Here is a 12148-nt window from a genome sequence, read left to right as displayed (position 1 = left end):
TGGAAACGATTCTACTCTGAGGTAATTAGACAGACAAAAAACTATAGATTTGTTCACAATGTGTGATGAGATTTTCTCTAAGATTACAGCCACAAACGTCGAATAAATTTTTCGCACGCACGCACACGCGCACACACACCCTTGAGCTCATAACATTTGCGTATTCTTTTGATGTGTTTATTTCCTGCGTGTCAAGCATCCGCACCAGGAGGCAGTGCATGTCAATGCTTTACTCTCCTTACTCCTGACATGTAATACAGTTCACTACTACTACACACTCCTTGAATATGTCTTGTATGATGTAACTGACTCATTAAATGTTGAAGGACTTGAAAAACTAAATTTCCTTAAAATCCCTCTAGTTCTCAGCAGTTTCTACCTTCTTTTGCATCAACTTCGGTGGATAAAGTTAAAGTGAGAGCTCCATTGTCAAGTATTCATCTGTGTCTTTGCCCAGTAGAAACAGGCTGATGGTGTAATGGGGATTTCACTCCCTCTGTGCCTTACAACTTTGACATTTCATTAGTTAGCTGAGCAGTCCACCAGATTAACAATTTAACTCTGTTTCTCATCTTTTTCACATTTTCACCCCCTCAATTTAAATTGGGATGACTTTATTGAAGTACAAAGTCATACATTTGCATTGTGTAGTAGCTATTTGTGGCATTAAGTTTTACTTTTCAACCCTTTCAGAAAACCCACAGTCTCCACAGTATCTACCTCTGTTTCCTCCACTGCTGAGTTTATCCCGTCATATTGGTTGTTTTATTCTATCTTGATACATTGGTTTGTGTTGGTTGCCATTTTCTCCTACCGTTGCCTCTGCAGTGCCAACAATCTCTACCGCTGCAGGCTGTGTATACGAATGTTTTCAGATTAAATTTATTCAATTTTTCTCAGTCAGAATCCACCAGAAACTACTGCCCAGCCAGAGATTCCCACATACAGTATCACCCATTGTAGCCTATGGGGAAGAAAAGTCCCACAGGCACAAGAACATATGACAAGAACTGCAGTGAAAAAAGTCAAATGTAAAAGGATTATACCTGAATAACAGGGTGTTTTTATCTGAAGATTCAAGGGTAATTTTATGTTGGGCTCCTGGTAATATGTCAGTTTAATATAAGAAATTGGGGAAAATTATTAAATCAGATAGTCTTCGATCGGAGGTTATAGCTGAATACTGCGAAGTCATCTTTAACCTAAATCTCATCATTGCAATAAGAAGTGTATTTTTGTCAGTGACAGTGGTTAACATGTTTTTCAGCGATGTAGGATAATGCGTTATGAAACAAATCTAACGGATTTAACATCTTTGTACAGTAAATTTCTACACTTCCCTCAACAAAATACCCTTCTTAACTGGTGTATATTTTTAGAAGTTAAGCAGTGATGACAGCAACATATATGCATTCAGCCTCATTATAAAATAGTATAGGGTAGCCTCGTAGTAATAGATAATCTGACATGTCATTACTCATACAGAAGATAATAAACCCAAAACAATTGTATGTTGTTTTTGTAACTGATAGTTTTGTTATGTTAATCTGAGAGAAAAATGGAAGCATTATGGGTGTATACGTGGAATAAATAAGACTTGAATTTCAAAATAAAGTTTAGGTTCCAAAATACATCTGCTGTTTTCCTGAAGAAAAAGCGACCTTTTTGAATACTTTCTCTCTCTGCTTCAAAAGGAAACAGATGGATGGGAAATATGGGGTCAGAGGAGTCTCACCCTGCAGCAGGGATGTTGCCGTGGTTACAGTCTCAGCGACTCCATCCACGCTGTAGATGGACTGGAGGAACTCTGGGACACAATCATTCTCATCCGTTATCAACACCTGAACCTGATTAGTGCCAATGTGATCGGAGAGGAGAGGAGAGGAGAGGAGAGGAGAGGAGAGGAGAGGAGAGGAGAGGAGAGGAGAGGAGAGGAGAGGAGAGGAGAGGAGAGGAGAGTAAAACAATACAAAATTAACCTGTCTCTATTACTTCCCAAATCAAAAAGACAACCACATGAAATACTCTGTACAGAGGGCTGACCCCAAAACATAATCTAAATTGCATTTTATAGTTCCTCAAGTTGCCAGTTCAACACATCCTTTTATCTTCCACTTCATGATTTCCCTGAGTCAAAAATAGAAATGTTCTAAGCATGTGTGTGCCTTACTGTGTGTGTTTTCGACAAAGGCCCTTAGCCGCCCTCCACCCTACAAGCTCCCTGTCACCACTGCGTGTAAAGTGTGAAGTGACAGCTAAGTAATAGTCTTGAAATAGCTGGGATAGGTTTTCCCAGTCTCCATCCTTCACTCCACAACATGCAGCTGAGCAGAAGGAGGTTTTGGCTACTGAATCTGTGCGACGAAGTGAGCGGCTGACATGATAATTGGGTAACAAAACCCTTTGAATTAATAATTTAAACAAAACTGTATCCATGAATAGTTCATCCAGAAATATTCATTTGTGAATGAAGTTTTTGGGATTTTGAGATCTCATGCCTCAGAGGGTACTCACACAGTTCATCTGCAGATCACACTCTGGACAAAAAGCACTTATTGAGACACAGGAACAAAAGTGGGAAGTAAAGCGTGGACAAAAACCACTTGGGCCACTGGTCCACTTGTTAACATTTCAAACCCATTCACCCGTGCCATTCCTGTAGACAGCCACAAACTCTTCTGCTCCTCCTTTGTGGTCATCGCCAAGCAGTCGATGTCAAAAGGTCAGCACTGAGCTCAGATCATTGCCATTAATGCAGCCTTGCCGGCTGATATGAGCCCAATAACATTCAGATGAAAACTTGTCTTTGTGAGAGCTTTGTGAAAGTCCAATGGTCAAGCAACACACAGGAAATCAACCGACCGGACCTTTTTTATTCAGTTTAATTCACCACAGTATTAGTGAATGTCTGTGTGACAGATGCAATAATAAAACATAACAGTGGACCTCAGCTTTGGGCTTAGTTGACCAGAGTGCATGAACCCTAATAAGACTCGTGTTTTCTGCCTATATCACTCTCTAATTAAACTAACCTCTGTGGCAGTGCTGAGGCTGCCAGACTCCTCGCTGGCTCGCACCATGAGGAGGTAGCGTCGCTGGTCACTCTCATAATCCAGAGTCCTGGTCAGACTGATCTCCCCCGTCTCCTGCCGAATGCTGAAAAGGCTACTGGGATTGATCAGCAGGCTGTAGCTGATTTTTTGCTTCTGGAAGGAAACGGCAAACACCACCAGGAAGCTGCAGAACAAAGGGAAAGTGATTAAAAGAAAAGGAAAAAAAAGTCTTTATTATTTGATTCCATCTGTACCCGTGTTGAAATAGAATCAAAATCCTATTTTTCTTCATCAACACTGCGCTGTAATGAAATCAATTACTGTATGACCCATTGACTACGTGCTATAAACACGGTCAATCATTACTTGCCACTCCTTTGTTATAATGAAATACTAATATGCATACATGAGTGTTTGTTTTTACGGTTAAGAGAGTTTGTATGTCCCAATAGTGTGATAATTATATGTGAATTCATGCTTGAGTGCACTGTTGTGACCAAATGAATATTTATGAACTAAACAATGTTTGAGATTCAACATCTACAGTGTTTTTTTTTTTGCATGTCCATATTGCAGGAATTTGTGTTTACAGAGATATTCAGCCTGGATTTTAATATGTATAAAACTGTCCTCATGTGAGTCATCCAGTGAATCAGTATGCGTCCATGTCTGCATTCACCTTAGTGTTTGTCAGCTTATAGAAATGAGGAATACTGACAATACACCTGCAATACTGTTGCATTTTTGTATATTCTACTTCATTATACAGAATCTGTCAAAAAGTGTTACTATATGTGAAAAAACTTCAGAGATATCACATTACAGTAATTTCTATAAAAAATAGAAAAAAAAAAAAAGACTAAATACTGTTTGAAACAATGGAAGAAAAATATCTATTTCATGATATTTTGCCTGTATCCCCTGAATTGCCTGTAAAATCATCCCTGCTTATGTGTGTGAGTGACTGTTAACACACGCGGTACTCACGGTTGTCCCTCAGGTGTGTTCTCTGGTATGGAGATGGCATAGCTAGTATTGATGAACTGTGGCGCTCTGGCTCCTGCCACCACAGACAACATGGCAGGGGCACTGCGGCTTCCCATGCCGTCAAGGGCCACCACGCTTAACAAGTACTCTCTCTCCTTCTGAAGCACCAGCCCTGTGGTCACCACCTGGCCTGTCTTCTTGTCTACAGCAAAGCAGCCGTCACCGCCTACGGAGAAATACAATGACATTATTTTGTATAACTGGATCCAACCCCATCCTGTGCTGCTGGCTTGAATGCTAACTCAGAAATTTTACCCAAATGGCAATTTTAAATTGTGTCATGCTGGTTTAGCTAAATTTAGGCCAATGACAAATACAGAGGTTTAAGAGATTTACTAAATGCCAGTTATGTATAAAAATGCATTTAAATCTAGTCTTTCTGTGCAATTAATTTATTCAACAAAGCATCTAAAAATGTGTACAAATGAATACATTTACTCACAAGGCTTTGGCAGGAACAATACTAGAACTTTTTTTTTTCTGTTATGAAAACCTCTTGATAGTTTAGTCATTGTTCACCGTGCTCTCATTCTAACAAGGACTCCACAATGACATAACACCCAATGGATTAAGATATTTAAAGCAGCATTATTAAAACTAATTTTTCTGTTTTGTTTTCAGGCACAATGATAGATATTCAACACTGACTCCAAGCTGATTTTACATTTATGTGTCATTATTTGGCAGAATGACTAATAGACTAATGTCTAGAACTAGTTGTTTGTCATTTACTAATATTTGGAAGGAAATTTCAGAGTTGAAGTTAATAAAAGCAGCAAGTAGAAGCTAGTGGGGAATAATGTGAAATAAGGTGAGACATTCTGATCATTAACTAATACATGTTAAATTCATATGCATGAATCTCCATACACTAATATTAGAAAATATTTCCTCTTCCTTTTTGTTTTTTTGTGCAGATAGAGGAACAGAGCAGAGCTAGCTATCATCAGCATGTATTCAGTTAAAAACAATAACAACATTCAAGCATACAACCAAACCAAGGGAGGCGGTGTACATCGAGGGGACCAAGCACAGATCCCTGTGGTACCCCAATTGGGAGAAAGTGATGACTGAACTATATTTCTTTGAATGCCACTTTGAAAGAGCATCCAGTGTGGCTGCATAGTAGCACTGTACTCAAGATGACTGGTTTGGATATGGTCAACAGGATAATTTGGGGTTTTACTAAAATACTCAAATGTTTTTGACATTCGAGTATTTTTGTAGGTTTGTAGGCTGCTGACCAGGCCAGACCTGATGACTGGGTCTCACTGATCTTAAGATTTCTATCAGAGGCATCAGTGCAGTTTCAGTGGGAATTTCAGACTTCGTCCTCAGTAGCTTGCTTGATCCGAAGGCAAACTTTGTTAAAGATTAAAATCACTGAAGATCCATTTTTATTGTCAAACTGCCAGAACATTTTCTTTTATAGGATATTAAAGAAAATAACACTGACTATCTTTATTATTAATCATACAACACATCTCTACATTCTGTCTGTAATCTATAAAACATTTTCATCCAGCACACAAGGCTGCACAAAATGTACATTTTCTGAGTTTATATGTAAAATATAATTCATTTATTGAACGGCTATTCACCAACTTACAATTTTCCTTTTGTATCTTGTGTGTAACGGTTGGACAGTTGTTTTAGTTTTTTGAACAAGACAGGAGCTACTTTCCATCAAATTGTACCTGCTACACATGTAAGTACGGATTATTTATTCAGCTAGCTACTACCAGATTATATCAAGAGACATGCACAGGTAACAGTGATGAATTGTGTGGTATAATCATTCATCATTTATGATCAATCTTCTGCTATCTTTCTTACTGTATATATTTGTCCTTTTTGCTGTTGGAATCTACTTTTCATTTTTCATTTTTAACATTATAGGTTACATAGCTGGTTGATGCAGGACCTAAAAGGTTACAGTGAGTCTTACAAATTAACCAAGCACATTAAATTTAAATATTTAAAGGTATTTTCCTTAGTGGTCTGACATGGTTTTGAACATACTCGTGTTTAAAAGAAATGAGGCATTTTACAGTTTTTGCCTCCCATTCATTCATTCATTCATTCATTCATTCATTCATTCATTCATTCACACACACACACAAGGATGGTCAACCGCACAGATTGCCCACTAACCTTAAGAGTGGTGGGCCGCAGCTGCCCCAAGTCTATCTGTACTGTGGCTTCCCTGCCCTCAATATGGCGTTCTCCGCCGAGCCCACTTGTTATTACTGGGCACATAGCTGTTTTTAATGCCTCAATCTTTTTTTTTTTTTTTTTAAAGGCATTTAATAGTCATTAAAATCAGAATTTTTCTTGAAACAGTATGGCAATATTGTATTACGGAAACGGTTGAATAGCGGTGCTTCTGCTGGGGTCTATTTTCAGATGCAGATTATTACATATTTATATATTTTTTTGTAATCATTTTGAAGGTCGATGGTACAGAGGAATAAATTGCATCAGGGAATATATACATAGACATATTTTTTATGTTCAATTTAAACTCACAGAATGTATGCCTAGTGACTACTGTTATTTTGGTATTTCTCCTTTTCGTTAAGATACCAAATTAAATATATGCGTGTTAGCAGTGCTATGAAGAAATGTTTTAATTATCGGGTCCCTATTTTGTTAGTATCATCCTGAGGTTGGCTTTCTAACTACTCCATCGACTGATAGTTGGTAGGAGTAATGCATCACCAAAGAAGAAGACTGCTCGCAAGCAAAAATGGATATAATCAATGGACAATTTTAAATATAAAAAAACTAAAAAATCAGCCTTGCTAATGGTTAATTGGGAAGGGAAATAATTTTGCACATTTGTCAGACCTCAAGCACAATACATTTTGGTGAGAAACACTGCAAGAAAACATACATTTTGTTTGTTGACATGAAAACTCCACAGTGTACTTTTCTTTTTCCACTACCGCTGAATACCAAAAGAATGGTGTCAGACAAACTGACCTTGACTAGAAAATCTCATCCACTTGAGTTCTTAGAACTTAAGCAGAGGATAAGAGGGTTAAATAAATATGTGAAATCCTAACAGTGTGTCTAGATTACTCTGAAGAGGAACTGTTCAGTCTGCAAAAAAATTTAGGCGACAAACCTAATTGTTTACAAGAGTTCTCTGCATGGTCACTGAGACAATGAGCACATTGAGGTAGTTGTGGTTTAACTCAAATCAGGGAGCTGAGCGACGTACTAATGTGAATCACAAGTCACTAGTGTTTTTCCGAGGCCCCCAATGGCAACATTAGCACATCCCCCAAATCTCTGACATGCCGACAAACCTCTATCCCCTCGACCACCAGGGGGTCTTTGACTCTGGCAGACTTCCAACAGCCCACTGTGTGTGACGTGTATGTGAGTGTGCACTTGCACAGTTCTTTGTATGTATGAACCAGAGAGAAGCAGACAGATAGACAACAGTGGATGATAAGAGCATAAACAAATGTGTGAAGGCCTCTGGCTGTGTGTGTGTGTGTGTGTGTGTGTGTGTGTGTGTGTGTGTGTGTGTGTGTGTGTGTGTGTGTGTGTGTGTGTGTGTGTGTGTGTGTGTGTGTGTGTGTGTGTGTGTGTGTGTGTGTGTAGGAGAGAGACAGGGTGACAGAGAAACTGAAAAACTAATGGACACCTAAAGAGTATATGAATGCATGAATGAATGTGTGAATGCCCATGGCTGTCTGTGTGACTGACTGTGCTGGTGTCTGACTGGCTGTATTTATTTTCGAGGCTCTATTGCCTGTCAACTTATTTTAACAACAGCGCAACCTATTTTATTGCAACTTCCTTTTCCTATATACATATATAGTGTTGTGTGTGTGAACAGCGGAAAGCTTACCATCCGACAAAAAGTACTCCACCTCTCCGCTTTTGCCTTCATCCCCATCGCGAGCCTGGAGCTGGTAGACAAATGTTCCCGCTGGGGTGTCAGGAGACACAACAGCCAGGTAAGGGTAGGGCTTCATATTCCACTCTGGGACGTTGTCATTGACATCAATGATCTTCAGCTTCACCTTGTTCAGGTACCAGTCTGGGCCTGAGGGATAGTGCAGAGATAGTGACAGAGCTGTGGTTACCAAAAGTGACAGCTGTCATGTAACTGTGTGTGGAGAGGGGAGACAAGCAGCCAGGGACATCCAAAGCACCAACAAGCAGCAAGTCAACTGAGGGTGTAGGTTTGCGAGATACAAATCCTCTCCAGCAGATGGTAAAACATAATCATACAGGATTAGAATAAATGTAAGTGTTTCTTATGTCTGCAATGTGGAACTGATACCAGTATAGTCTCAATTCGGCTCAGAGGCCTGGTCAAAGTAAATTACCGCACTATCTTTAACGAAGCAATTTTCCTACTATCTTTCCACTTCCTTTTGCTTTGCCATAGCTGCCAGGCTCAGCAGATTGTTGTAAGTGAATGTCCAAAGGTCTGTTTGAGCCCCTGGTAGAGGTTGGTGGATGTGACATCACCCATCCATTCTCCATCAGGGCTCCCATCCAGACACCCAGGTTCCCATGGGAAAGAGCCTCAGCCACAGTCTCATCGACCAAGTCCGCGTAAAGCTACCTTGATCTTCCCACAGGGGCGTAGAGGATGATGCCTCGAGGCTGCTGGCACTTTGTCGCCTGCACACTGCCTCACTGAAGTGAATAAGAAGATTCCAGGAATCCAATTACCAAGTTGCTCACCCTAAGCCGGGGCAGACAGAAAGAGAGCACAGCAGCGCCCAAAGTGAAGTGGTGTACAACTGTCTCTCTATGACAGGAGCGCAGCATGGCTTTTTGCTGGAACTGATAGTAGGGGATCGTTATCCACATTAAGCACAATGACACAATCTGGAAAGAACGTTCACAAAAACCTTCTGACACTGTCACGGGCCCCAATCTAGGGCACTTTTTGTGCAGAATCTATTCCTGCAAAGTGGAGCAAGTCACAGAATTGTGAGCTAAGACACTATTTCCACAAATATTGGCTGTGATCTTGTGTCAACGTGGCATGAAGGAATGTCAGAAGAGCTGCCAACCAGTTCAGTAGGCTGCAATCCACAGAGGCCATCTGCCTCACCCCAGAGAAGAAGAACCCCCTGCCAGGACAAACACACACACACACAAATACATGCACATACAGATATGAATACAAGTGCATAGATTTGACACACAGGCCAGTCATCCTGCAGACACATGCCTGCACATTTAACATCGCTGACATTATCAGACCTCCGTCCTCCTGTCTCTCATGAACACACACCAGTGGACACTTAAGTACAGAGGTGAGTAACCTCAGGGCTAAAAGTAACTATGGATTTCAAATCCCATTATGTAAGGTCTCCTGCTTGTGACCACGGGCTATATGTGTACTTTTTAATCCAAGACAAAAGCAGCAGGAGTTTGCAATGCATCCCTTCCCTACCCGAGGGCCGACTCAACAGATGTGCTGTCTCTCTACCAAACAGCTCTCCTTTGCTGGTTTCACTAATATTCTGTAACATGATGTCTCTTCACAGTCGATTATAGTTGATAATATTAAAACTATAAAGCCGCACTTGCAAACAGTGAATAGACAATAAGAAGTCGTCACTGTAGAAATTGCTATAACATTACTATTTTAGCACCTTGTGTTCGCTCAACTGAACTGGATAGCAGAATGTAGATGCGGAGATCACAATTCCTATTTCTTCTGTAACTGGCTTAGATGCGTTTTGATGGAAATGGCCGTGAGTGTTGCGCTTCAGACTCGCTCCGGAGTGTTCACAACTGAAACACAATAGCTATAAAGTGTGTGACAGCTCCTAAAAGGATTGTTAGAGCGATAATAACAGAGGCTGGAAGGAGCTAGAGGAGAGAATTAATCTAGCGTTCTGCTCAAGCTTTAAAGTTGCACTGCAGAGACAAAAGTTCTGACTAGGATCTGACGATAGTTAGTTTTGGATAAATAGCCATTGTATCGTGGGGGCAGAGAAACTAATCAATGTTCAGATGCTATCTCCTAAAGTGTTGACAGCGGCAATTTATGCACTTTAAGCCAGATCATCCTGCCCTGTAAGATGGAACAATCCTTTGGTGATGAATAATGAGAAAGGATAAATATTCTATTGCAAAGTAGAGCAATTTAAAAGGCACTTAATCAAGAAGAAATCAGAGCTTCAGCACTTAACATTTAGTTGGCTATCAAATATTTGCGGGGAGCGGTGCAAGACACATTCCTTACCTCCTGCTTGTTGGTGTCTTTCCCAACCATGTCTCTGTGGTAATGGTGGTGATGATTTTACAAGGCTCCATCTAATTAGCTTGTTACAGAGAGACTAATCAGAGCCAAGGCAGATAATTAGAGACTATCAGCTCTGGAATGATAATGAAGAATGTACTAGTGTATGTGTGATTGAGTGAGAGTGTGTGTGTGTGTGTGTGTGTGTGTGTGTGTGTGTGTGTGTGTGTGTGTGTGTGTGTGTGTGTGTGTGTGTGTGTGTGTGTGTGTGTGTGTGTGTGTGTGTGTGTGTGTGTGTGTGTGTGTGTGTGCGTGTGTGTGTGTGTTTGTGAGGTGCGAGACTGTATGTTTGTTTGGCTGAGCGAGAGTGCACGCTGCATGTTCCGAGGCTGCAAACGCGTGCTATTTCTCTCTGATCTGGTGTGTTAAGCAGAGAGCGTCTGAGCGATGGCTCACGAGCACCAAACCGACACGGGCTGCCTCCCCTGACCGAGACAAAAGACGTGATCAAATAACGGGCAGCGGCTCACGAGCTCCTCCGGATTTTTCAAAGTCAAATATGCTTTTCGCTCTAATGAAAAGCGAGTCTATACTGTGCACTACAATCCCATAAGGATAAGAGCATCTGCTGGATGACTAACATAATAATGTATCATAAAAAAGTTGGATGGCAGGGGCGCACGCGATGTGTGGTTTGCCAAGCCCCAGTAAGTATAATAGTGATTTCGCACGTGTGTACGTGCGTTGTGCATGAGTGCACGTGTGTCTACATCACTGCAAGCCATTCTGTTGATGTTTCCTACTGTTAATCCTCTCCTTGGGTGCTTGCTATATAAAGCTGCTAAGTGGCTTCCCAGTATGAGAAAGAAAAAAATAAGTTGTCTCAAGTGCTTTTGTGCCCATATACACTGCCCACAGTACAAGGGCATTGAGTGTGTGTGGGATGGGGATGAGAGGAACCAGAGTAAAGAAGAGAGGCACAGATACAGAAACACAAATATCTACAGAGGGAGAGAAAGACAGAGAGGAGGGAGAGGCAGGCAGTGTGGTGGAAGGAGTATTGTGTGATGCTAAGCAGAGAACGTAAAAAAAACATTGCAGAGACAAGAGCACTAGGGAAGCACAACAAACAACGTAGCACAACAATGGATGGCGGAAGCGTCCATGTTTGGAAAGAAAACAGAGTAGACCATGAGAGGAGAAAATCAAGATAGAACACACAGTATAATTAATAACAGGGTTTTTCTTATGCATCCCTTGTTTGTCCTACTTCCATTGAGAAAGGAAATTAAGATACTAATATTTCTGTGTGGAATTAAACAAATTGCGTCTGCAAGCATAAATATCAATGGCCCTTGCGAGACGAGGAATTTTCAGGAGTGCTTTTTTAGCAGCGAGTGAATGGAAAGTGAAAATCAGCTCAAAGGGGGAGTAATGAGGTATATTAACCAAATGTTTGCAGTGTTAAGGAGGCTCTATTCTAAGCCGCCCACCCCCCAATCTCTGCGCTTAAAGCGGAGTGTGAAGCCGTCAGCAGGAGATCAACATGCTAAAAGCACCGGGGACAGAAATCTATTAACTCAGGGATTCCGGCACTATACACACACACACACACACACACACACACACACACACACACACACACACACACACACACACACACACACACACACACACACACACACACACACACACACACACACACACACACAGAGGACTCTGCAGCAGCTCAGAATGGGTGACACACTAACCATGTAAGCACACATGCAGGCACTTTTATCCCAGAACAGTTACAAATCGTAGACGTCTTCAAGTTCTG

At 41.0% G+C, this 12148-nt stretch overlaps 1 protein-coding gene across 1 annotated transcript in view; it reads right to left on the bottom strand.

Annotated features, from left to right (window-relative positions):
* LOC138624772 (neural-cadherin-like) overlaps positions 1–12148 on the bottom strand; it is an 80754-nt gene that overhangs the window by 46602 nt on the left and 22004 nt on the right. Inside the window, exons 2-5 of the mRNA XM_069705255.1 lie at positions 7966–8163; positions 4041–4266; positions 3033–3237; positions 1736–1847 (exon numbers count right to left, since the gene is read on the bottom strand). Of these exons, the coding sequence (XP_069561356.1) occupies positions 1736–1847; positions 3033–3237; positions 4041–4266; positions 7966–8163 (741 nt within the window). The remainder of the gene's footprint in view (positions 1–1735; positions 1848–3032; positions 3238–4040; positions 4267–7965; positions 8164–12148) is intronic.

The sequence above is a fragment of the Brachyistius frenatus genome, unplaced genomic scaffold (genome assembly GCF_029030835.1).
Source record: "Brachyistius frenatus isolate BFR_SWC_R1_liver_20210118 unplaced genomic scaffold, ASM2903083v1 Contig_55, whole genome shotgun sequence".
In the NCBI taxonomy this organism is placed as follows: domain Eukaryota; kingdom Metazoa; phylum Chordata; class Actinopteri; family Embiotocidae; genus Brachyistius; species Brachyistius frenatus.
Note: the sequence above shows the minus strand (reverse complement) of the source record. Positions and strands in the feature narration are given on the sequence as shown.